Source organism: Equus przewalskii, chromosome 2, assembly GCF_037783145.1.
Source record: "Equus przewalskii isolate Varuska chromosome 2, EquPr2, whole genome shotgun sequence".
Taxonomy (NCBI): domain Eukaryota; kingdom Metazoa; phylum Chordata; class Mammalia; order Perissodactyla; family Equidae; genus Equus; species Equus przewalskii.
The window spans coordinates 75488610-75515616 of record NC_091832.1 but is presented as its reverse complement, the minus strand read 5'-3'; the positions used below and the strand labels follow the sequence as shown (position 1 = coordinate 75515616).

General features: G+C 41.9%; 1 protein-coding gene across 6 annotated transcripts in view; it reads left to right on the top strand.

Annotated features, from left to right (window-relative positions):
• FNIP2 (folliculin interacting protein 2) overlaps positions 1–27007 on the top strand; it is a 129314-nt gene that overhangs the window by 94165 nt on the left and 8142 nt on the right. For all 6 annotated transcript variants that reach the window (XM_070608792.1, XM_070608788.1, XM_008522694.2 and 3 more), the window contains 5 exons: positions 714–860; positions 978–1147; positions 7136–8480; positions 9351–9507; positions 25568–25768. In XM_070608792.1, the coding sequence (XP_070464893.1) occupies positions 714–860; positions 978–1147; positions 7136–8480; positions 9351–9507; positions 25568–25768 (2020 nt within the window). The remainder of the gene's footprint in view (positions 1–713; positions 861–977; positions 1148–7135; positions 8481–9350; positions 9508–25567; positions 25769–27007) is intronic.

Below are 27007 nucleotides of genomic sequence, written 5' to 3'. Positions count from 1 at the left end.
CCCTAACTGGAAAGTGGGAGAGTTGAGTTGCCTCTGGTCACATTTTTAGTATAGCATATAATTTCTTTCTTCCTTTATTTCTTTACTATAAAAATGGGCATAAGTTCTGATGCAAGGTATTGTGAAAATAAATTGTTTTAAAAATGAATTAGGCCCGGTGGCGCAATGGTTAAGTTCATGTGTTCCGCTTCTTGGCGGCCCAGGGTTCGTCGGTTCAGATCCCCGGTGTGGACCTGGCACTGCTTGGCAAAAGCCATGCTGTGGTAGGCATCCCATGCATAAAGTAGAGGACGATGGGCATGGATGTTAGCTCAGGGCCAGTCTTCCTCAGCAAAAAGAGGAGGATTGGCAGTAGTTAGCTCAGGGCTAATCTTCCTCAAAAAAAAAAATGAATGTTTTATATCAAGGCTTGGCATACTTTTTCTGGAAAGGGTCTCTGTCACAGCTACTCAACTTTGCCATTGTGCTAAAGTGGCAACAGATAATTTATAAAGAAATGAGCATGGCCGTGTTCCAATAAAACTTTATTTACAGAAAGTTGGCGGTCAGATTTGGTCTGTGGGTCATAGTTTGCTGACCCCTGTTTTATATACTGCTTGAATCCCTTAAGGCTACATAGATCCAGATTATTGTTTTCTTCTTTATTCCTTTATATAAAGATTATCCAAAATAATATTTGTGACAGTTTTGTGTATCCCTTCTCTTTTCTATAGAGGGACTATCTGGAACTTATACTCTGTTCCAAGGATAGCTGAACCCGTATGGCTTACCATGATGTCCAGCACTTTGGAAAAAACCCAGCTCTGCCAGCGCTTTCTCAAGGAGTTTACACTTCTGATAGAACAGATCAACAAAAACCAGTAAGCTTCAACTTTCTGGAGCCTTGTATGCAAATTCCAGGGCCAGTGTATGTGTGTACATGACATGCCTCTCCCTGTATTGATTCATCTGGTTGTGTTTTCTTCCCTTTCTCCAAGGTTTTTTGCTGCCTTGCTGACTGCAGTGTTAACCTACCACCTGGCCTGGGTACCGACTGTCATGCCTGTTGATCACCCTCCCATTAAAGCCTTCTCAGAGAAACGCACCTCTCAGTCAGTGAACACACTGGCCAAAACACATCCATATAATCCTCTCTGGGCGCAGCTGGGTTAGTACCTAATTTGACTATTTGCAGATTATATGGGATGGAACAGGAAACATGCTAGCATTTTTAGTTGATATTCGCTCTTCAACTGGGTAATTCAGGGGGTGTCATTGGCCAGACAGGGAATAGAAGATTGGCCCACAGATTCTAATTGTAGGACCATCACCTTCCTCTCCTTCCCCATGCCAGCAGCTTTGTTCTACTCTTTTAAAGCAGCGTAGGTAGACTTTGTTGCCCCGTACCAGAGTGACAGTTCACCCTGGAACAGGGTTTCTTAACCTCAGCATTATTGACATTTGGGCCAGATAATTCTCTGTTGGGTGGGTCATTGGGGGAGCTGTCTTGTGCATCATAGGATGTTTAGTGGCGTCACTGGCCTCTTCACTAGCTACCAGTGAAAAACCCCCTCCAAAGTTGTGATGATCAAAAATATCTCCAGAAATTACTGAGTGTCCCCTGGGGGGCAAGACACCCCCTGGCTGAGGACCACTGCACTAGAGGATGGACTGGATAGGAGAAAAATAAGAGAGAAAAGAAAGTAACACACTACAGTTTCACCACCTTTTTAATAGCTTAAGTCAGAAACCTTGCTTCCTAGCTGTTGGTTGGTGGCATTTATTTCCTCAAAGCTTTGTGATTCAACATGGTATAGGAATCTAATGCTTTGGCATAGTTGGTTACAGAGTTTGGGACTTGTGAGACCAATCTTGCGAATTTGGGTTCACGTGGAAGAGAGGTATACTCTGGACCTCTCACTCACCAAACATTTAGAGTGGCTAAGTAGGACTTGCACACTCACTGTCTTCCAGAGCCTGTGCTAGATGCCAGAGATGCGGAGTTGAGTAACATGCTGCTTAACCTCAGGAAGCTGACTGCCTAATGGAGGAGGCAGACTTGTATTCAGATGACTTCAAAACATCCTGATTACTCCTTTGATAGGAGTGTGCAGAAGGATGCAGGGAGGAGACAGTGTAGTGCAGAGGTTAAGAGTGTGGGCACCAGAGCCAGACTGCCTGGATCAAATCCAGGCTCCGTGGGCAAGTGACTTAACCTCTCTGTGCCTTGGTTTCTTTATCTGTAAAATGGGGTGGTAATAGTTCGTGGTTGCTGTGGGAATTAAATTAGTTATATGTAAAGCACCTTTGTTATCCATGCTGCTGATGAAAACGTTAAGATTGGCAGGGCACTGAGAGACAAAGTGAGGGGATCAAGGGAATTTTCAAGGAATACATACTTGAGGAAATGTTAAAATGGCATTTTCTAGAAAAAGAAATGTAGACTGGGGGAAAATGATCTCATCTTAGAAAACAGCATGTTATAATAAGAGTAATGAAAGCTGTCACTATGAACCAAGCACTGTTTTTAGTGTTTTTTACACGTGTTAATTAATTAGATTTTCATTGCGAACCTGTTACTATTGGCCTCGCTTTGCAGATAATAAAGATGTCTTGCCCTTGTGCCCCCGGTCATGAGATGTGTGTAAGAAAGACAATACATGTCTCACAGCTAGGGAAATAATAGGTGCATGTTAAATGAATTAACTAAAGAATTTATAGATGTTAGAAAAGGACTTAATACAACTGATCAGTACTGAGGTCAGGAAAAACTCAGAGCATTCCTAACGCACTCCGTCATACAGTTCTTCCCGGGGAGGACAGAGCATTATTGTTCTTGTTTTGGAACAATAGTCTTAAAAAAAGGTAGTATCATTCAGTGGCAAAGGGAAAGGAGCTGGATATTAAGGAAACATGGCGTTTCATGCTGTTGGGTCACCCATTTAAAAACAATGCTAATTAAGCAGTGTGCATTTAATTAGATAAATGTATTTATAATTAGACATGCTTCTCATTTGAAATTTAGCTAATTGAGAGCCGTTAATTCCCTGTGTTCAGCCTAACAGGGTGAAGTCCCTTCCTGTGGGCTCACAGTCCTTTTTCACAGGAGATCATGTGTTATTTCGAGTCTCTAATCCTGCCCTCCTCCCATCCAGCAGCAGTCTGGCTGTTGACAAGAGTGGTGTGAGGAGGGATGAGGCCCTGGTGCAGAGTCACGTGATAGCTTTGTAAAGCCAAGTGTAAATGATGGCTGAGTTTCCATTTTACAGAACATTGAGGGCCTTCAATAATGTGACTGGGGAGATTCTTATTTCCAATTATTAATATTATTTTCATTAAATATTTACCAAGTCACAGTAAACAGGAAAGTGTACATTGCTGCGAATATACACTGATGCAGAGTAATTTTAATCCAGGTTCCTAAGTAATAGAAAAGATTCCATCTTGAATTATTTCAAAGGCATATCTGAGAGCTTGCCAGGGCAGGTACCACTGCCGTGGCCACTTTGGCCTGGCTTCTCAGCATTCCCAGGGAAAGGAGGAGAGAAGCTAGAAGCAAGAAACCCTTTCACACTCTCACTGGCTTGCTGTTCAGGAGCTTAGCCATCCCTGCCTCTGCCTAACATGCATTCTATACAGTATACAGGAGTTCTCCAAAGTATGGATAACGACTCGTTAGTGGGGAGTGGCAGCAATTTAGTGGGTCAGAAGAGCATTTAAAGGGTACAATAGAGTAGAAAATATCAGAGCGAGACATATATGTTTTGTACAATGTTTGTTTCAGAGGGTGTGTGAGGTTGCAGTGTAAAATGTATGTCTTTCTTGGAATGAGTATATGAAGTTTGAAAGCCACTCTCTCACCACTGGTTGAAGGAGCTCCATGTGGGTCTCTCTTTGACCCTAGTGACCTAAAGGATTTGTGGAAATGAAAAGCAGATTTTCTCAAAAAAGGTTTGAGATCATTGGTTTAGATAATGTAAGCAGAAAAGTCTGAAGTTTCTTCTTTATTTTTTTCTCTATAAGTTTAAATTATATTTCTCAGAATGCAGTGGAATTAGACTACAAATAAATAAAATGATGAAAGGTGAAAATCTCCCCCTGCTCAGAAGTTGAACAGCCACATTTAAATAACCCACAAGCCAAACAATGCTTCACAGGAGAAATTAGAAAATAGTTTGAACTAAATGATAACAAAGGTACAGTAAATTACAATGTGTAGGATTCTGGACACACTGCTCAAAGGGGAGTTCACAGCATGTCATTTTATTAGAATGTATAATACTCAGTTTCTCTCCTTGTCTCCTTTTTCATTTTCTCTGTTTCTCCCACCATTTCCATGTCCCCCCACCTCTCTCAGCCTTCCTCCTTTTGCCATCCCCTCTTTACATGGCTCCTCAGTCCTCTCAGCTTCTCACCTCAGTCTCTCCCCACTTTTTTTTTTTTTAAGATTGGCAGCTGAGCTAACAACTGTTGCCAATCTTTTTTTTTTTCCTTTCTGCTTTTTCCCCCAAAATTCCCCCAGTACATAGTTGTATATTTTAGTTGTAGGTCCCTCTGGTTGTAGTATGTGGGATACCACCTCACTGTGGCCTGATGAGTGGTGCATGTCCGCACCCAGGATCCGAACCAGAGAAACCCTGGGCCACCGTAGCGGAGCGTGCAAATTTAACCACTCAGCCACAGGGCCGGCCCCTCTCCCCACTTTTCTATTCTCCGCCCTCTCTTTCTATTTTCTGTTTCTGTCTTTTCATTGTTTCCCTTGATATTTTTTCTTTTCCTTTGTGTGTTTTACCCTCTCTGCTTTTCTCATCTCTTCTTCACCCTCTTTTTGCTTCTCTCCGATTCTCTACCATTATACTCCTCATCTCTTTTTCTCTCTCCGTTCCTCTTCCCTCTGATCTTCCCCTCCCCCTTCCACAGTCCCCTTGCTCTGTCCTCTGCTGCCTTGTCTCTCTGGGTCCCTCTGTTTGTCTCCTCTTCCTTATGGTCTCTCCTCTCACCTTGCCCTGCACCCCTTCCTGCTGCCCCATGCCCTCTCTCTCTGTTTCACCTGCACACAATCTTTTTACTCCTTCCTTTTTTTCCTTCTGTCTTTCTCCCATTGTCTCTCTTTTTCTTAAACTTGTTTGTATTTTAAATTGTGGTAAAAAAGCACAGCACATAACATTTATGCTCTTACCCATTTCTAAGTGTACACTTCAGTACTGTTAGTCACATTGTTGTGCAACCTCTTCTTCATTTTGTAAAATTATGCTCATGAAAACAAAGGAATCTACTCTAAAATCAGTGGCTTTGTCAGTCCAGGACTCAAAAAATTGCCTTCAAGATCCAGTAACTCTTTAGTATTACAGGTCTATTATTTTATGAAGTTTGGCCTTAAAAGAAATAGCACTGTTTCCACCCACATTGCTTTCCCTTCTTTATATGGTTTAAATTATTATAAATTTTACTTTTAATAACCTTCCTTTGTTTTACTTTTTTCCCACTTATGCCTTAGTTGTTAAAACATGCAATACCAAAAATTAAATGCATTGCTAAAAAATAATATTGTCATTCTGAGTGGCCTTTCTTCTGTGGTTTTTTTGTACCAGAGTTGGGATATGTCATACTTATCTTCTTTCTTAACATTGGGACTGATTTAACACAAGTGTCCCATGAAGTCCTGAAGTGACTGTGATCTCCTGCAGCAGTGGGCGCTGGAATCACAGGGAAGGGGCCGGAATGGGCTCTTGGTCAGGAAGCTTTTCTCAAGCAGAAGTACTTGTCCTACCATCAGACCACAGTTCTGAGTTATTCTTTTGAATTCTTGGATGATTTCTCAGTCAGTTGCAACAGCCTCAGAGATAAAGCTCTCTTAGCAAGTAACCTAGTCTTTTTATAAGAGGATTGTTTAGTATCGTCTCTGTCCTACCCTTTAAACTTTCTTAGGACCAGTAGCCTTTCACCAGGGAATACTCTCCAGACGAGGGACTTCCTGGTGGTTCCCATAACTTTCTCCAGTCTTAATCTATCCATTTAATTAGTTTTATCTAGTATATGCCCTTATAAATGCCTTCCCTTCTCTGTCTGGATGCATTCCTCAGATGCGTTCTAACTTCCTGAGTTCTTATTTATAATTATTACCATGTATCTCCTCTCCTTTATTTAGTATCTTTTCAAGTTTTGATTTATTCCAACATTCTGATTATTCCCGTGGTGGTTTCTAACTCAGGGTTGGTTAAACAGAGATATACATGAGATAAATCCATGTAAAAACACTTAGCATTGTGCCTGCAGAGTCAGTAAAAGTTGGCTTTTTGTTGTAGTTGTCAATATTATTATCAAAGTGTCAAATGTACAACCTATTAAATGCAGTAATTTTAATAGTTAGGCACTTGACAAATACTTTTGATGAAAAGCTCATACTGCTGGGTTCATTGACACGTTTGCCCTTCTTCCACCTTTAAGCTAAATGTTCATGGTTCATTAGCCGGTTTTTAATCAGCTTTTCAGGATGTAATTTATGGGACATATTTTTTTCCAGTAGAATTATTTTCATGTGAAGTAATAGAAAGAAAATGTTCAGATTTATTATTCATGACTAAGGGGTTTTCTTCTCCTTGATCAAATTGATTCTACTTGGTGCATGTGTGTATATTGGGCGAATTCTGAGCAGGCCATTTCATTAAGTGTTTTGAATTGATTCCCTGTACTTCTGTTCAGACATCCTGAATTTGGATTTCACTCCAACGCCTATTGTCCTGGGATTCTTCTAAGAAAATCTCATCATTCTAGTTTCCAAGATACAGTATTTGACTTGGTCACGTATTCAGGGCTCTGGCCTTAGCCTTCCTTGGGGAGCTGGGAGCTGGCCAGCCCAGTAAGCTTCGTGGAAAGACCTAACAAGCACAGCAGGGTGCTGTGTACACCAGCACTGTACCCATGCACTAAGAGCAGTGGGCCACATCCTGTGCCTGGCCTTCCAGGCACACTTTCCATTGTAGAGGCAAAACCAACACACAGTCATTACTAGGAATTACCTCTTTGCCTCAGTCAGGTGTGTGAGGAAGCCATTCCAGTTTGGGGATAGGTCATTGTTTTTCTCTTGTAAAGGCTGACATGTCCATGACATGCTCACCTGAGACGACTTTGTCTTTGTGTCCCCTTTGCTCTACAGGTGATCTTTATGGAGCTATCGGCTCTCCAGTGAGGCTGACTCGCACTGTGGTGGTGGGGAAGCAGAAGGATTTGGTCCAGCGCATACTTTATGTCCTGACCTACTTTCTCCGTTGCTCTGAGCTGCAAGAGAACCAGCTGACCTGGAGTGGGAATCATGGTGAAGGTGACCAAGTGGTAAACGGGAGCAACATCACGACAGCGCTGGAGAGGGGTGAGGTGGAGGAGTCTGAGTACGTGGTAGTTACGGTGAGAAGTGAACCTGCTCTCCTTCCCCCCATCCTGCCACCCACGACGATGGCCGAGGGCAGGAGCCCCGGGACGGAGGGGTTGGCTGGGGTCCCAGAGGGCGTAGACATTAGAGAGCTGTGTCCCAAACCTGACAAAGAAGGAAACAAGAGTTCTGAGGTCGGCAGCATGGGATACCAAGAGACAGCACTGGACAGCTCTTGGAAACCTCAGGATGCTTCTGTTGGGGATGAAGAAAGTGAAAAAGAGGCACCACGAGATGGCTCTTCAAGATTCTCCAGCTGTGAAGGTTTGGGGGCAGGACTGCAGATTGGCCAACAGACTGTCATTGAGGAGTTGAAAGGGGAGATGCCTAAGAAACTACCAGACCGGTCAGCAGCCTGGCCTTGCCCTGACAGACATTCCCGGGAGAAGCCTCCCTTAGAAAAGGTCACCTTCCAAATTGGAAGCTCCGTGTCTCCAGAGTCTGACTTTGAAAGCCGCACAAAAAAAATGGAGGAACGGCTAAAGGGCTGTAGACAATATCCAGAGTCAGCCAGTTGTCCCTCTGCTGAGCCCAGCGGGGCTGCTCACGTGGCTCAGGACCAGCAGGTTTCTCGGTGCTCCTTCATGCCTGGCTTCCAAAAGAATGTCTGCTGTCCTCAGAATCAATCTTCTGAAGGGGGCGAAAGTGCATGTGACTGGGGTTTTGCTGAGGACAGAGGCATCAGAACCAAGGTCACAGCAGATGCTGCTGGGCTGCTTGACCGATCTGTCCACTTGTTAGCTCCTAATGACAGTGCGGCAGGAGCTGGACAGAGAACGCTGGAGAAAACGAGAGGTTTGTATCTGAAGGTTGCGGAAGGATCTCTGGTAGAGCCTGTTCCGAGCAGGTGTGTCCAGCAGGACTCAGACTTCTCGGTTGAGGCAGATGTCCCCTGTGGGGATGCCGACAGGAAAGCTGACTTCAGGATTGAAGGAGACATTCCCAGAAACGAAAGCTCAGATAGCGCTCTCGGAGACAGCGACGACGAAGCATGTGCTTCAGCCACGCTGGATCTGGGTCACAGCAGTGACCGGCCTGAAGGGTCCTTGGAAGTGGAGCTGCCTCTGCCAAGGTAACACTAGCAGTCTGGGAAGCAGAGGGAACTGGGTTCAAATACTGATCTCCTGACCCGACACCCATGATCACATTAGCTGCTGCTGGCTGTTTTACACATATGGGTTTTTTTCTCATAGTATTAGAAGTGTTATCAAACTGATAAAAACGGTTTCCAGCCTGCCCGTTCTCCATGGATGATCATTGGCTTAGTGCATCTGAGCGAGGATGCAAGTGGTTGCTTTTGTAACCATTGTGACAATTTGGGGAAGCTAAGGGATGTGGTGGAGGTGGTGGTGGGGAGCAGGGAGTTTAATTTTCTGTCATCTGTAGGGAAGTTAAATGAAGCAGATGTGCTGCTTCGGAGGTGGTGGATTACCTCCCCGTGCGGCTTCTCTCCTGCCGCTCGGAGCAGTGTGAAGTGGTCGGGAAACAACACCTCTTCCTTAACACTCCATCAGGTCGATTATTTGGCGTGTGATGACTGAAAGCAGTAATTAGAGATTTCTTCTGTTCTTCTGCACTCTTGTGGGCACCACCCTGTGCAGATGTGTCGAGTTCCTAAAGCCACCCTTTTGGCAAGATCTCCCCATCAGTAGACTCTCCTTCTTCACTCTCTTGACACAGACTGCCTGGTGGATATTCGATATGAGGTACAAGAACAAACTCATAACCAGGCATCAAAATACTGGCGTTTTTTTCCGTTAAAGAAAAAATGCCTTTTTCTCTTCCAACCCCCTTCCTTTTCCCACACCAATGATCCACTTACTGAAGGATTGCTGAAATGGACACCCTGAATCTATTTTTCTTACTTGTTTTTGTTCCACTTGTAACACAAGAAGGAAGTACGTTTTTAATTGTGTATTCTAATGGGTCGATATTGTTTTAGATCTCAGAGCATCAGCAACCCAAATGTAAGAAACTTTGGCCGCTCACTTCTGGCGGGTTATTGCCCCACGTACATGCCTGATCTGGTGCTTCATGGGACCAGCAGTGATGAGAAGCTGAGGCAGTGCCTGCTGGCGGATCTGGTCCACACCGTCCATGTAAGTGATCCCAGCTTGGAGCCTCTGGCTGCTGGCAGTGTGTCAGCCAGCAACAGGTGTTTATACTGAAGCAAGTGTAATTAAGGGATTGTTCAGAGAGATGCAGCCAGGGTTACTGGAACCAACGAGGGCTGGTGAAGGACTGGCTATGAGCAGCAGCCGGAAGCTATGAGCACACCTGGGCCTAAAGGAGTAAAGAAAGGGAGCAGTGCCACCGCAGCTGTGGAGAGCTGGAGCTGGAAGAGGGCCTGCCTGGCTGCAGGAGCACTGAGCAGGGTAGGGGATAACCCCTGACATCTCTCTCCTCCAGCCTCTGAGCTCTTCTGTCACCTCCCATTGGCTAAGCCCCTCTGAAAGCCAGAGAGCAGGGTCATACTGATGCAGACCCAGTCCTCTAGTCCACAGAGGTCAGCCTCCTGAGGCCCACACAAGACAGAGAAGGGCAAAGAGTGGATCTGGGGGTGAGTGAGGGCAGAGAGGCCAGGCAAATAGAATAAAGAGCACAGATGGTGACAATTATATGCTGTCACGGGGAGGACTGAAGAGATGTCACATATGGTTTGCTTTTTATCTGATCCTTACAAGTTCCTGAAAGTAATTTATTTTAACTGATTTGTCGTTAAGTTCACTGTGATGGCTGCATGAAGATGGCTGCATAAAGATTAACAAGTCTTACTGGAAAATTGCCTTGTGGCTGCCGTTAAGTGCTTTTCTGCTATCCACAGCATGACAGGAACTGAGCAGTTAAGGAAACTGTGTCAATCTGATGGGCCTGTTTTTAATTGAGCTGCTATTGGGCAGATGTGCAAAAATAGATGTTTTGCATTGGAAACATATTGTATCTTGTGCAATAGAGAAAGTCCTCATTGCATTAAGAAAATTAGAATTTGGCTTGTTACCTACCTTGTCACCCAACAAGTATTTTTTGGGAGGTGGAACAGAAGGTACTGCATGTTATCTTTGGCCTTGAGCATCTCCTCTGTGAAGACTAAGCATACGTCAGACACAGGCTAAACAGTCTGAAGATATTTGTGTGAAACGGGAAGAAAAGCTCAGTAGTGAAGCAGTTGTCCTCATAACCCCCCAGAAAGGGGAGGGAGAAGAGATGAGGAGGGGGCGATCTGAAGCTGGGAAGGCCAACCCAGTGTACGCATTTGTACCCAAACATTCCTAACCCTGCCCTGCTTTGTGGTCAGACACCACCCCTCACCGGGATATTCCTGGAATGAAGCTATGAAGTTGCTTTTGTCTCTGTAAGGAATGTCATAATATTTTATTTTCACAGTTGTGATGAACAGTGTGTACTTGCTTATCATTTCAGAGGTCCGTACATCAGTGACCTTAGAATAAGAACAATGCCCTCCTTGTATGGTACTATCTTTCTAGGTTGTCTTAAACCATGTGTGAAACCTCAGTGATTTTAGAGACTCGCGTTTGGTTAGTCGCCATCTGTAGCATTATGGCAGGGAATTAGAGACCCTCCTTTCCTTTTCTGTCAGCGCCTTATGTTTATATCCACATATGAAAAACCGGTGGGGTTTTTCTTTCTGCTCTGCTGTCGGTTTGATTTGTAAGAATGTTGGTGTTGCTTGTTGGACCCTTCTTCCGGGAAGCCCCACGTTCTGCTTCTGACAAAGGTGTCAAGAGATAGCATGTGAACTAACTGGGTTCTCTTCAGTTCCTTTGATCTTACCAACTGGGGGCTGTTGCCCAAATACCCTAGACTTGTTCACTAACCACTATAGAAATGCAATCTGTTGATTGATATCTCTCCTTGAATTTATCTGCAAAACCGTTCATGACATTTTTTATGTTTTCCATAGGCTGACAAGTTGTGTTTTTTATGTGTATTAGGTTTTCATGTTGACCATCTAGCTCTATCATTCTTATATTTGAAAAAACAAAGCTATGTTTCCTCTATTTGTACTCTTAAAGACTTTTCCTGTATCATTTTCCCTGCCTTTCAGAAGTAGTGTTTTCACACTGTAGCTTTTCTCGTTTCTTTAGATTATGCTGTCACCCTGAGAGAGCGAATGTTATTAAGCATAATAACCTATATTGTGTCAAATTGTGGGTACATCCAAAGTGCAGCCATGCATGGGTGTTAATAGGAATTGTGAAGGGTTCATAAAAATATCTTCAGAAGTTTAATGCTTTCAGAATGTATCCAATTAGCATTAGTGGATTTCTAATTTCGCTTGGCACGTGCATCATAATGAATTTTGCTTTTGAAGTAGTGTTCCATTTAAACTGCCTCTCAGACTGGGACTCTGGTCTGTGGTAGTTTTTAAATAAAAACAGCCGTACTTTCAACTGCCATTTACAAATATTTGTTGAAAAATAAATTAGAAAGGTTTTTTTGAGCATTGTATGGAATTTACTGCTCCATAAAGCCTAGTAATTATTTAAATTCTTAAGTATGTTGCCAAAGAGAGAAGCAAGGATCCAAGAATAAGTACCTGACCAGAGTAAGAGCTGAAATAATAGCTTGTTGAGGAACAGAAGGTTGGGATCAATTGCTTGATCATAACTTGCTTTCAAAAGCCTGTTTTTGGATGTTAATAATTCTTAGTGTGCATGCTAGACTTCATCAGGCTTTGATATTTATAATTGTTTTTGGAGAAGAATTTTTAATAACAGTTTAAAAGCAGTTGATTTAAGTTATTGATCTATTTTCTAGACATATGCATGATGGCATTGTAAAATCTGTGATAGGTAAATGTGCACTTTTATAACCTTCGTGGACTAGTCTGCAGAGTTTTTTCCTCACTGAGAGATTGCATTCTAGAGCTTCCAATACTAAGAGTTTCTTTTTGTACATTTCCTTATTCTAGTCTCTTAGGAAAGAAAGATATATTAACTTCATTGCATTTATTTTCATTTTTATTACTGGCTTTCCCATATTAAGATTTTGATAGTCTTTAAATATTTAAACACATGTTCTTGTTTAATCCATATAGTACCTCTTTTCTGTCATTTGAACTGTTTTTCTGCCTCCTAACATATAGATTATACAGCTGCCTTAAATTAGGCTAAAGTAATATTTAGTTTCATTTTTTTTCCTGCCACATCTAAATGTGCTTTCTGTCCTCTGTTTTCCTTTTGACTTTAAATGGTAAAGTGGGAGAGCATGAGAGAGCCAGCTTCCTTCTCTACTTGCGACCCTCAAGTAGCTTTTTCTCTCTTCTTTTTTCCTCCCGTATGCTTGTCTGCCTGTGAATACTCCTGTCCAGGGCAGTGTTAGGGGTATTAAATTATGGGGCAGTGGAGGGTGGTGGAGGAGCACTGACTTGACACTGAAGGCTTGGGTTCAAGTCTTAGAATTTCCACTCATTCGCTGGTAGTCAAGTACATCAATTGGCATCACTAAGCCTCAGAAAAATGTATGTAGAAGAACAGATGAAATATAACCCAGTGGTTAAGAGTTTGGTTTCTAAAGACAGACAGACCTGAATTTGAATCATGGCTCACCCTTTAGTGACTTTGTGACCTTGGGCAAGTTTCTTTAATTTTCTAAGCATCAGTTTCATCTTCTATAAAATGAACAATACATATAGGTCTGTCTTGAAGACTGAGATAATACATATCAAATGTTTAACACAGTGCTTTGGCACATTACTAAATGCCCAATAAATGTTAGCTAATAAAATAATACATGTGAAAGTGCTTTGTAAAAAGTTTCCCACAAAATTCCTGTTGGAGATGATGGGTCAGAAGCCATCCACACATTCGTTCTGTGCTAAAAGCGTCCACTTTCCCTTTGCCTCTGATATCACAAGGAGCAGGCCATGCTGCTCTAACTCTTCAGGATAGGGTCATCAAGACCAAAATTAACATCACATTTTGATGTTTTTTTAAAAACTGTGTTCCAGGGCCTCAGACATTTTACAGAATAATCTATAAAACTAACAGTTGGCTGTAGCAGCCTCTTTCATTTAATTTTAAGAGTAGCAACAGATTGACTCCAGAAATATCATGCGGAAATCAGTAGCACAGATAAGGAGCTTTGCTAAAAGCTTGGCTGCGATATACGCTCATGAATACCTAATTAAGCCGTGCAGTGTAATCAACCAGGAAGACTACAAAAGAACAGCAAGTCACAGCAAATGATAAATCATTACTTAAGTAACACAGACAGCATTAAGTGCCTCAAGTCAACAACAACCTTAAGATCAATAGTATTGTGAGGTAAATATCTATGTAGGGCAGATCTGCTATTTTAGAACACCTCTTGGTGCTTTCACTTCCCTCTGTTGGATAATGAGCATGACAATTCTTTGAGCCTATAGCACTGTCTTACTCTTTAGTGAAATATTTGTTGGGGGGGGTGTATATACATACATGTATACACACATGTTTTTATGGGCACACATGTATAAGCATGTACACTGAGTAAACTCCCCCTTAACTGTCCCAACGAGTATCCCTCTGTCCGATTTTCCCCTTCCAGTCATCTTGCACATGCCACAAAAGAGCTCTTTCTGAAACATGAATATGATCATCTACTCTTCTGCTCTAATATTTTCCCATTTTTTCCAAAGTAAAATATAAACTCCTTGGCTGGAATTGTCCCTTTTATGTCCTTTAAATGCACACACACACAGCCCACGTCTCCTTTTCTGCCCTGGTCACACTGTTTGCCATTCTTTAATGGGCCGCCTTTCTCTCACCCTTTTACCTGTGTGCAGTTGCGTCCTTCGCCTGAGGCTCTTTCGTTCATCTTTGAAGACCCAGTTCAAATGTTGCTTCTTGTTTGCAAACATCCCAGCACCCTCAGGTAGAACTCAACTGTTCTCACCTCTAGGCTCCTTAGCACGTCGCACCGGACCTTTGTTCTGTTTCCAACGTCTTTCTCCCACTAGGGCTGCAGGCGCCTGGAAGCAGAGAAGAGGACTTGGCTCCTTTCATGTCTCCGCACCTCGCTGGGTGCCTGTCAGAGAAAGTGCACAGGGATGTTAGTCAACTGTTCCCCGTAGAACTGGGTTTAGGATGTGTGTTTGTTACTGTGGGTAAAACTGATGATTAGCATGTCTCTTTCTTCTGAAGTAAAGAGAAATGGCAGATAATCTTTAAAAAATAAAGAGAAAGACTAATGTGTTTAGACATAATGTCTGTGGTTCTTTGTGTTCATTTTTTTTTTTTTTACCTAAAGGAGAACAAAAAGCTTATTATGGGTCTGTCAGGCTTCATTTTTCTTGTATTTTTTTAATATTAGACACATGGCTAATTTTTATATTTGCCCCAATTTTTTCGCTGTGTGCAAAATATTTGGATGTCTGTGCCGTTCTCTGCAAAAAAGCTACCCACCTTCTTACATTTTATTTTGGAGTCATGCACATCCTCACATAACTTTATTCTCTTGATCTTTTTTGATCTCGAGCACCTTTCCTTGACTTTAAACCGTTTCTTTCCTCAGCAAGCGACTGGCCAGACAGTTACGCCTTTCCCAAGGTTGCACACTGTATCTGCAGGGCCATAGGCTAAACTTGGGTGTCTGTCCAGTGAGTCCGGTGATCACAGCCTCAGGCACAGACACACAGAAGATGTTTCCTTTGTACCCCCCAGACCACCTCACTGCACCCCTCCCTCGTTCCCTCTGCCCCCAGGTCCCTGTGTCTTCATGATGTCTTCAGGCTTCCCAGAGTCTCCACCGTGGTGTACATACCACAGGATCCCTCAGCAATGTCCTGTAGTCCAAACTGATTGATTTTCCTCTTCTTCTCCACCTTATTACAACTCTTAAGTCTTTAGTGACATTGAACCTGTTTCCAAGAGAAAAGAAATTTTCTTTTTTTTAGGAAGATTAGCCCTGAGCTAACATCTGCTGCCAATCCTTCTCTTTTTGCTGAGGAAGACTGGCCCTGAGCTAACATCCATGCCCATCTTTCTGTACTTTATAGGTGGGACGCCTGCCACAGCATGGCTTGCCAAGCAGTGCCGTGTCTGCACCTGGGATCCGAACTGGCAAACCCCAGGGCCGCTGAAGCGGAACGTGCAAACTTAACCGCTACGCCACCAGGCTGGCCCCGAGAAAAAAATTTTGATAAACAAATGCTTACAGAGTTATGCTAAGATCATATCATTATTATCCATTCTGGTATTTTCACATGTTAACAGTCTGCTTGATGAACTGGAAATCTCTGCTGATAGTATTTCAGGTGGTCTGGATGACTTGTTTGGCCAAAAATGGGGCAGGGAGGTTGGAGATGGCTTTTGGGGAGGAAGAGGCGAGTCATGCCTTGGAGATTTATGTATCTATTAGAAAGTACTGACCCAGCACCTTTTATGTGCTAGGCATAGCCAGGATATGAGGTGGGAGGGTTCCAGCAACGTGTTGTACGGATGCACATGGCATGCCTCCCCTCTAAAACTATAGACATAATGGATAAAATATTACCATCCCAACCCAAGCCCCATTGTTATTATACCTGTGCCTGAAGAAAATGGAAATCCTTTTGTGTTAGAAACAAATAGAAATCAAAGCCAGAACAGTAAGTTTGGGCTAATGCAGCCAGGCCCCCTGGGATCTCAGTCTGGATACAAGTCCTAGGAATTAGGTGCTGAATTTCCAAGATCTCAGGAAGAGATATGTGGTCTTATATGAACATAAAGCTTGGGACCTGGAATTGAGCCCTTTCCCTAAAGCCTGGAGCTTCAAAGAGCTATCCTTCCATGAACAGGCAACTAGAAAATTCCAGCCATAAACAGGGAAGCAGCAAAAAACAAGTTGGGAGCTTGAGTGGAGGAAAATAAAGTCACCCATGAGAAATCAAAATCCCAGGCTCATGCTGTGTGTGGTGTGGGGGCCAGATTTATCCTACCCTTACGACTTGGGAATCCTCACACAACAGATAGACATGAAAACCAGAGGCATCGAAACCTCTGGGAATCCGGCAGAAAGACGCACGCTGGACACTTTCACAACTGCAAGCTCTTAAGACACATACAGCTTCTTTTCCTCTTCTCCACCTTAATACAGCTCTTAAGCCCTTAGTGACTGACACTGAGCCTGTTTCCAAGAGACACATATAGCACATAAAACAAAACAACTCCGACAAGATGGGCTCATGTTCAGAAATTATAAGCCATGTATGAGGAAACTGTGATGAGGGAGAGTAAGGAAATATAAGCAGGAGACGTGGCACTGAAGTGTTAACCCGAAACAGTGATTAAGGAACTGTGTTTAAAATGGTGAGAGAAAGAAGGAACTAGAACTGTAAAAGAAAGATGGAACAAAGTGACAAATGCTTGCTTAGATTTGTGAAAGAACCGAAAAGAACCTGTAAAATTGAAAAATACAGTCATTGAAATTAAAGCTCAAGGGTAGGTGAAGAGCAGAGCAGATGAAGTACAGCTCGAGAGAATCAGAATTTGTGGAATGGAGGCTAGGTAGCTCTGAGGCAAAAATACATGAAAAAATATGGAAAAGCAAGTAAGAGACAAGGTTAGAATGAGAAGATTTATAGCATATTCAGAAGGAGAGAATATGGGGGGAAACAATATTTGAAGAAAAAATGGCTGCGGATTTTCAGATTAAATAAGCACACTGACACCCATGCGGGATGGATAGAAACAAATCCACACTTAGCTACAGGACATCAAAGACAAAGTCTCATAAGCACCTGTCCTCAAGCAGTTTGAAATTTAACAGGAAATACAAAGAAATAAGCGATAACAGTGCGGTAGAGTCTACTGCAGCGGGTGTGGAAGGACTTCCTGGAGGAAGCAACATCTGGCCTGGGAGTCAGTAGGGAGTGAAGATTCAAGGGACTGAAGATTCTTCTGGTTGATTGGGTTGATGAACACCTTAACCTACAGGCAAGCTGGCTTTGCCACCACAGGAGGTTCTCTCTGTCCCTTCTCTTGGTAAAACTGCTGTCAGGAAAGTCTGGATGCTGAGCATTTAGTAAAAAACAGTATTCTGGATGATTTTATAGACTGAAGAAAGTGTTTAACAATGGTGAGTGATATACAGGTTTCTTTTCTCTGGATAGATGTGAGACTGAAGGGGGTTTTTTGTTTATTTTTTTTTTTAGAAACTGATCATCAGTCCACACATATCTGCAGTCCTTTCACGTGGCTCTCAGCCATCGAGAAGTGGGGTGGGTTGGCCAAGGACTATCTTAATGTTGCTTAAATCTTCAATTCCAAGGCAGTGGAGGATGTGGTTATGTAGGTGGGCCACCACCCCTAAGGAGGCGGAAGAATAAAAAAAGGGAATCTGAGGACGTTTAACCAAGAGCAAGTGCTGAGAAGGTGAACTTCACTGCATTAATCATCCCGTTTTCTTTGTCTGACTAATTAAGGCCTTACTTGAAGTTCTGTAAAGGCTAATATTATTAAGTCATGGTGCTGTACATAACAGTAAGAATCTTTTTGAAAGGTATTTTGTCACATAGCATCCTCTTATTCAAGTTCAGTTTAATAAAGTTAAAACATTTACCAGAAGTATAGAATGATTAACAGATTTACATTCAAGTGATGCCCAAGAATCTTACGTTTTATCATCCAGAATATTTCAGAGAAAAATAAAAGATACAGGGAGATTCTTCCAGTTACCTGAATCATAAATCACCTCCCTTTGTATTTGAAACAGGGTGTCCAGTGGCTTGCCCCTAGTAGTTAAATCTGCACTATTGTAGCTAGTTGTGCAGATTTTAGAGCTGGTTATGAATACAGAAGTCTGTCTGTGCTCCTGCTGTCTATAATCCACATGCAGGCTGGACATCTTTGAGGATTAATAAGTATGGGTCAGTTTAGAGTATGTGTTGGGCATTGCCAACAGCATAAAGATGGGGAAGTTTCTTAGCAAAGTCATAATAGAGGCAACTGTGTTTTCCCTTATTGACGTTACATTGAGACGGTCATTCACACTTCTTGCAATCTCATCTTCAGAGGGATTTCCACACTCACAAAGTTCTAGGGTTTCAAAGTAGAGGGCGTAGCAAACTCATTGAGGTAAACGTTGGAAAAACTTGAATGAGTTCCTAATTCTGTTTCTAACATGCCAAGATGCTTAATAAACTCTTAAATTTTGTCCTCAGTGTTCCTATCTGTAGAGCAGGACTGTGTTCCTGGCCACCCCATAAGAAAAATGGCATGATGAACTGATAAGTAGTTATAGGAAGCATATATATGAGATCGGTGTTTTCCTACTTTTAAAAATAGGTAATCACATGAAATGTTAATCATTTAAATGTGGTGCATGGAAAAGAAATATATTAACAATTGTGTGATGACTTAATAGGAACTGGGTTGAATCCCAAAATAAATCTGAATAGAGAATTTTTCAACAGAGCCAGCATGTATTAGATATTTAGCATATGCCTAGCATTCTATTATTCTCATTTCAGAGGCTACAGAAGAAAAATAAAATGTATTTTCTCTCCTTGAGTTACTTATGAGATCACTCAGTAGACAAATGGATGTGAAGTCAAGAATAGGTTAAGACAATGATGAAACGCCAAAATGTAGATAGTAAATGCTCTCAGAAGTCAAAGGAAGAATAGTAACGTAGGGAGTCTTGTTGTGAGGGTAAGGAGACAGGTAGGACATAAGCTGGGTCCTTGAAGGATTGGAAAATTTACAAGGTAGCAGGAAAGACATTCTGGGCACAGCCTAAGGTAAGAGGCAGGAGTCGTCGCTGCCTGGAGAAGGGGGCTCTTCTCCTGTATAGGCGAAGGTGGGCCCAGACTGTGAAGACCTTATGGAAAAAGAAAACTTTGAACTTCAGTGTTTGGGTGATATGTGCTCGAGGGTTTTGAGTTGGTAAGGGAAATGACAATGTGGTATTTCAGGAAGTTTGAGGATTCAGTAGACATGATTAACACAGAGAGGGAGTGGTGTAAGAAAGTGAACTGAACGTACCTAATAAATGTCAGACACTGTGCTGCATGTTTCATACACATTTTTCTCACAGAAGACTTCTGTGAGTTAAACCTCACAGAAACTCTGTGAATTAAGTGCTATCACGTTTTTCAGATGTAGAAACTCAGGCCCAGATTGATGAGTTGCTAAGGTCCCACAGCTAGTAAGTGACAGAGGTAGTATTCAAGCCCAGTGCCGTCTGACTTCAGAGCCTTTGCTGTCATCTCATCATTGCCCTTTGTTGAAATAGCAGAACCACAGCTCTTCTGATTACCCAAACCATGCTGACGTATCTTGTTCCTGGAAGTTTGAGTTAAGCAGAAGTCATGTGTGTGTGAAGCAAGGCAGCATATTTTGTGTAGTCAGAGATCTGATCGAGAACCTTGAAACTGGAGTGACCTAGGTATCCAACACTCCCAGGAGACAGACTCACAGATCCTTGGTGGCTATGGATTAACTAGACTTTCTCTGTTTTTGTTTTTTTTTTTTAAGATTGGCACCTGGGCTAACAACTGTTGCCAGTCTTTTTTTTTTTTTTTCTGTTTTATCTCCCCAACACCCCCCCCCCCACCCCCCGCCCCTTACATAGTTGTATATCTTAGCTGCAGGTCCTTCTGGTTGTGGGATGTGGGATGCTGCCTCAACATGGCCTGACGAGCGGTGCCATGTCCGCGCCCAGGATCCGAACCCTGGGCCGCCGCAGCGGAGGGTGTGAACTTAACTACTCGGCTACGGAGCCGGCCCCTAGAATTACTCTGTTGATTCAACAAGATATAATAGCCAAAGAATATTCAAGAAGTCTTTAAACGTCTGTAATACAAAGCATTTCATTTGTTAATTTATCTTGAGAAATCTTCACAAGAAAATCGTTTGGATGAATGAGATATTGACAAGGTAGAGCTAAATAAATGTTTGTAACTAGCATGGAGTAGAGAAGGCAAAAATGATAATGGCATATTGCCCCCGCTTCCTTCCTCTGATGGAGGTTGCCATCCACCCTAACAGTCGCCTACAGCCTTTACTGATTTCCAGTGTCCTTTCATCCTCCAGTCTCTGTCACAAGTTTCTGAGGTGCCCGATTAAGTTTCTGAGGGAGGCATGGATACTGCTGGCAGTGTCTGGAAGAGGTGGCAGGAAGGCTGTTGGGACTGTTGAGGCCAGTAGCTCTGCGGTGCCCCCTGAGTTGGAATGGGTGCTCCTGGGTGCCGGCATCCTAGAGGCCTGTGATAGGTTAGCACTTTTGGAAGTCTCAGATTATGGAGAAAGTAGAACACATGGCAGACTCATTCTGATAGAAGAATTGGACAAACTCTGTGGGCAAGAAACTTGCTTTGAAATGGATTCTCTTTAGCTTGAGAGAGAAAAGGACAATTGATGTTTTACAGTGTCTACAAGGTTTGTAAACTTTTCAACCAAACAAGCATTTTAAGTGGAAGTGACTGTTTTTAGTATTAATATTTCCTTCAGATTTTCATTGAAGACTCAAACATCAAAGGACATGTTTAATCTGAGACAATGATGTTGGGAGAAGTTTTTAAAGGGTAAATATATAGTGTGACGTTTTTGTGCTGTTTTTCTAATGATATTTAGTCAAAATAACAAAGCCCCTTTTTTTTAAAAAAAGAGTTTTATCATTAGGAAGAGAAATCTTACCAAGGAATCCTACTTCCTAAACTACTAGTTATCCATATTGTCTCCCTTTTCTTGAGATCTATAGGAGGCCAAAGTCAGACTCCTTTCGTTCGTGTGTCAATGTCAGGTTGCAGCCAAGCCTCACCTGCCTATTTCTTTTTTTTTCTTGAGGAAGATTCGTCCTGAGCTAACATCTATTGCCAATCTTCTTTTTGTTTGAGGAAGATTCGCCCTGAGCTAACATCTGTGCCCATCTTCCTCTGTTTTGTATGTGGGTCATCACCAGAGCATGGCTGATGAGTGGTATAGGTTCACACCCGGGATCCAAACCCAGGCCACCAAAGTGGAGCGCTCCAGACTTTAACCACTGTGTCACAGGGCCGGCCCCCTATTTCTTTTTTCTCTAGTCCCCATGGCCAAACTGCAAGCCCTAAGAATAGCAGATGGATGGATCAGACTTTTAAATGGTGTTTGAATCATTCAATTCAGCCTTATTTTTTTAGCATTTCTTAAGTACTTAATTTCTCAAAACTGCTGCTCCATGTGTGTTATTGCTGATGATAAGTGTGTGTGTGTTTGTGTGTACCCTGGTGTGCGTGTGAACTTGAGAAAATTTGAACTTAAAAAATCTGCTTGAAGGGCTGGCCTCGTGGCTTAGTGGTTAAGTTGGGTGTGCGCCGCTTTGACAGCCTGGGTTCACGGGTTCGGATCCCGGGCATGGACCTATACCACTTGTCAGCCATGCGGTGGTGGCATCTCACATACAAAATAGAGGAAGACCGGCACAGATGTTAGCTCAAGGCACATTTTCCTCAGCAAAAAATAATAATAATAAATAAATATATATATACTTGACAGATTTCACTATTTAATTACTTCTACAATTAAGATATGGCTAATAAGAGAAAGTTAGTATTAAAAAAAAGCATACCTTTAGTTCAGTGTTTCCTCTGTTTATTGTGGTTCTATATATGTCTTGAAAATAGAGCCTTTCCTTAGAGGAATTTTAAATTGAATACCAGGACACAGAGTGTGTGTGGGTGTGTGTTTCTGTGATAAATCCGAACATGGTCTTCTCAATCTTAAAATTCTTCAAATTCTAAAAGCTTAGAAATTGACTGATAAACCAAATCATATTATATTTAAACTGCCCTCTCTTTAGTGGGGTTGTGTTTCCACTTGAAAGATATATATTAGAATTCTCCAGAATCTTTGGAACTTAAGCTCCAATTTCTCTGACCCTACAGAATTTTAGACCAGATCAGGAATGGGCAGCCAGTCACCCTGGTGCCCCTTACATTGTAACTATAGTAGCTGCTGCTGATACGTTATTCTCTCTCTGGCATTCGTTTCTTTTTCTTGACTCTGCATTTCCCTCTGTTTCCATTAAAAAGTGTTTATTCTTCAGTAAATAAGGGAGTAGCTACTAAACAGTGTAGTTAGATGGAGGCAGTTGGGTTGCCCTGTGGACATATTCAGGCAATTGCGTGTTAGGTATTTGGTAGCCCGAGAATGTGTAATTCTTTGACTGTGTTTTTAAAGTACTCTTCTGAAGATGTTCAGCATTTTCTGGTTCTTTTCTGTTCCTGGAGCCTGCGTACATAAGTCAGCAATATCATGCTGTGTTAAGGAATGCAGGATGCTCATCAACTCTGTCATTTGCTTTTGCTTAACCTGTTTCATTTTAATTTAATAACATTGTTCAAATGCTAGATCCTATGCAAGGACCTAAGAATATAGGGAGAAAAGATCTTGAAGTTGAAAAGATTGACTGCTTGGACCTAGTCGTCAGGTTTCTACCTCAGATTCTGCCTCTCTGCTCCAGCAATTTAAAAATGACTCCTGCTCATTTTTCACGTTTGATTTTTTTTGTTTTGTTTTTACATTTCTTGTGCCCTTTTAGTTCCTCCCTTTAAAATAATTGAGCCAATTTCTCAGTCCCTTTTTATTATCATATCTAGATCTATAGTCTTCTGAAGTAACTCATGCTTGGAGAATCTTCTCCCCATCACCACCCCAGTGAGTTTCATTGCCCTTATTCTAGCAGTTCACTTTTTAAAATGAAGCTCTTTGTGTTCTTGGTGATGGTTCCATATAATTTATAGTCTATGTGCTTTCCTTGGATTGACATACCCTTCCTTTCCCTACACTGTGCTAGAGAGATCATTTAGGAAATTGAGTTGAATTGGGGTCTAGGGCCCAAATTATCTACTGCAAATAATAATTTTTAAAAAGCTAGATTTTACCATGAAAGATGATTGACATTCATTCAACTCATTATATATAGGTTGGCATATGATTAGTAGTGATTATATATACTTTCAGAATGTAAGTCCCATAAAGTACAGTGTAAGTCCATAGTGTAGATCTATTCTCTGCACACTGAATTTCTGAGAGATGCAAACCATTGGAGGGACTTGAGTTCAAAATACAAATCTTGTAAATTTCCAAATTTCCATTTCCTTTGCTCATAAGAACCAGGTACATTGATGGCAAATCTTTGTCATCTTGCTGTGAATTTATGACACACTGATTGAGCAAGAACTTGCAGGAATTTGTAAAGGGAAGTCATTGAGGCCCTGTCTTTAGCAATTTTGGAGGATGTGTATATGTGTGTGTAAAAAGGGTAGGGGTGAGGGGGTCACAAAAACCTTTGGATGAGAGTGGGAATGTGTGTGAGAAAACCTTTCTACTGTTTGTTTAATAGGTCTACGAAATGAGAACCATCCTTGGGAAACTGGTCTTCATTAATTCAAGAATCTGCTTTGTCAAATTCTTTATTTCTCATGTTAAGATTATTTGAACTTCTGCTTAAATAAATGTTAGACCATTGGACTTCTCCTGATTTGCTATTCTTTTCAATGGGAAAAATATTCTAAACCCTGAAAGGTTCCCCCTTGGATAATGTGGCGAAAAAATGTTGGTACCAACAAAGTTTTCATTCAGGTCACCAGTCACTTCTTCCCCATCTGTGAGACAGAATATAAAGCTGGATAGGCTTCCCTTTTAATAAAAAAGCCCAAGACTGGGGAGCCAAGTCACCTATTAAAATTACAGTATGACAGCATATATCTTAGATTTCTGTTTGCAGCCTTCACACTACTTGTGTTGTCTTAAAAGTCACAGATAGCCCTTGTACAATGGGAAGATTGTATATGTTTGGATTCTTTATTATAAGCAGCAGAAACCAACTCCTCTTAAGAAGAAGGGTCTTTATTGGAAGGGTATTAGGTATTCATGGAATTGATGAGATCAAACAACTAGGCTTGGGATAGACAGGAAACAAGGCTACTCTGGAAGTCCAGGAAGCAAGAACTACCTGAAGGTGTTTGTAGGAGTTGCTGTCTGGGCAGGAAAATGGGGGCGCCAACCATTCTCAGCCACCTATCCTCCGGCTCACAGGAAAATTGCCAGAGGGAGTATCTAGTTGGCCCAGCTTGGGTCATCTTACTACACCTTCATGGAGGGTGGGTGGGGCCCTGCAGGTCTTCTCCAAGAAAGGTCGTTCTCCAAAGGGAAATTAGGGTGAACGTGTTGGGAGGATGTTATGCTAAGCCGCCAAAAGCGACAAATGACCACCACAGGGTAGTGGAGAGGATTAAATGACAGAAAGCCAGTACTAGTTTTCCTTTGTAAATGAGAGTTAGAAAAATGTGCTCAGGTATGTTGGCTACGAGGAATGGCTATCTGTCTCTGTATCTCTGTATACCTGCCAGCCTTCCGTTCTCTCTTCTCTTTTAGTTTGGGCCTAGGAGGGCAGTGCTGTTCTGATGTTGATTTGAACACATGTGGGATCCTAAATATGTCCATCAAAGGGGCTGATGGTGAAGCTGTTGTACTTTGATCCATTTCGAGAAATTCCTTTTTTGTAAGGCCTTTTTTCCCTGACTGAATCAGTATTAGCCTATTTACCTTGTGGCACAATTTACTAGTTAGCCTGCCTTATCCGTAACTGCCCAGATATGGACAATTTTGTATTTTAAGTATGTTTATCAGTAGCCATACTTTTTACCTTTTAGATTCATCTAGATAAATAAATTCATCCCCCAGTCTGATTTTAGTTGGTTGTTGGAGTTGATTTATATATGCAGCACAGAGTTACTAAGTAAATATTGCTTAATGATTAAAGCTATAACTTTAAGGGAATATTAAGATACCTTGCTAAACCTTGTTACTGGAGAAATGGCAATCGAATCCTACACCTTAGTCTGATATTCTCCATTTTAAAAGGAGAGTACAGTCTTTCAAAAGGAAATGAATTTTAATGTCCTGGAATGTAGCGAGGGTACGTATCTTTTCACTCATCTGTGAACATTTAACAATATTTATAGCATACCTCCTGGGTATAAGAAAAAAATGATCAAATGTAGTTTTTATCAAATGAATTTTTAAATGATGACTTAATGACACTTCTGTCTAGTCCCTCTAAAGCTCTAAATTTCTGTAGCTCCCACCATCAACTTCTGAACCATTAGTCTAATGCTAAACAGAAACCCTCTGGACATTTTGAGTGTCGCTTGGGGGTGTCCTGAAAAGTTGACCCACTGTGTTTCTCTTTCAGCACCCAGTGCTTGATGAGCCGATAGCTGAAGCTGTCTGTATTATCGCAGACACGGATAAGTGGAGCGTCCAGGTCGCCACCAGTCAGAGGAAAGTGACGGACAACATGAAACTAGGCCAGGACGTCTTGGTCTCTAGTCAAGTGTCCAGTTTACTTCAATCCATTTTGCAGCTTTACAAGCTTCACCTCCCTGCTGATTTTGTAAGTATTTGTTCTCATTTTATCAAAGAAATATAGTTTAAAAAGCACTTTTAACAATATTTGGATTATAAAGTCACAAATTCATATGTATTATTTTTAGTATAATTGGACATTAGCTTAAGTAAAAATAGAACATGCAACATAAAACCAGCAAACAGGATAGATTTCAGTAACAGTAGCACTTCCACGAAACAAATAACAGAGTGACACAAATCTTTTTGAACAAGGTATATGGGAAAGTAAATAAGATGGAGAGCAGGGATCAAGCACAAAAGTAAATTTAAAATCCTCCTTTGGAGAACTCATTAGTTCTCCTTTTGTTAGATGGATATCAAGCAAGCCAGCTTCTGAAGGGATTGTAGTTCCTTTTGTTCAGAGACCATCCTCACAAAGTTGTTATGGATAAAATCGAATATTGTTTGTGTAAATGCTTGAAATTTTGAAGTACCGTACCCATAGAAGAGGTATCAATTGTTCCTTTTCAAATGGGATTTTAAAATCACTTTCATAATATTGTATTAAATACAAGCGACAAACAGAGCCTGTAAACTTCTATCAACAGCTCCTCCTCAGTCACTGGCATTAGTATACAAAACAGATTCTTTTCAGTATGGATGTGTGTACAGAGAGATTGAGAGAAAATATATTTAGACAGAGGGGGAGAGAGAAAGGCTTCAAAGGTAGAAGAGAGGCTTAGGGGCGGATGGAGCTAGGAAGAGCGGAGAGGGCAGCCCTCGGGCATTAGCGCGTAGATGGAAGAGCGCCTGCCTTCCCCCTGCTTCCCCCTTGTGTACACTGTTCTCTCTGTATGACTGCCCCAACCAAAACATCTGTTACCTCCCTTCTGGCCTCCACAAAAGATACAGAACTATTTATCAACAAAATAGGAAGCTGAATATAAATTACCTACACTCATTGCTAATGGAGTGGTAAATTTCCTGAGTTCTTATGACCAAATCTTACCATTGCACCACATTCCTCAGAAATAGTCAAGACTCTTATGGCCTTGAAGGAGATGCTTTGAATACTGTCTGGTTGTCGTCCAAGTAGTGGCAGTGTGGCAGGATAGGGAGACCCCTGAATGTAACTGGGTTATAGGCTGAGTTCTGCTGTTGATGGCTTGTGTGATGGTGCACAATCCTGAGCGTCTCTGGACCTCAGCTTTCTCATTTGTGAAATGGAGATAGTACCTATTCAACGAGCATGTTGTGAGAATCCTCTGAAACTCAGGGCTAAGAC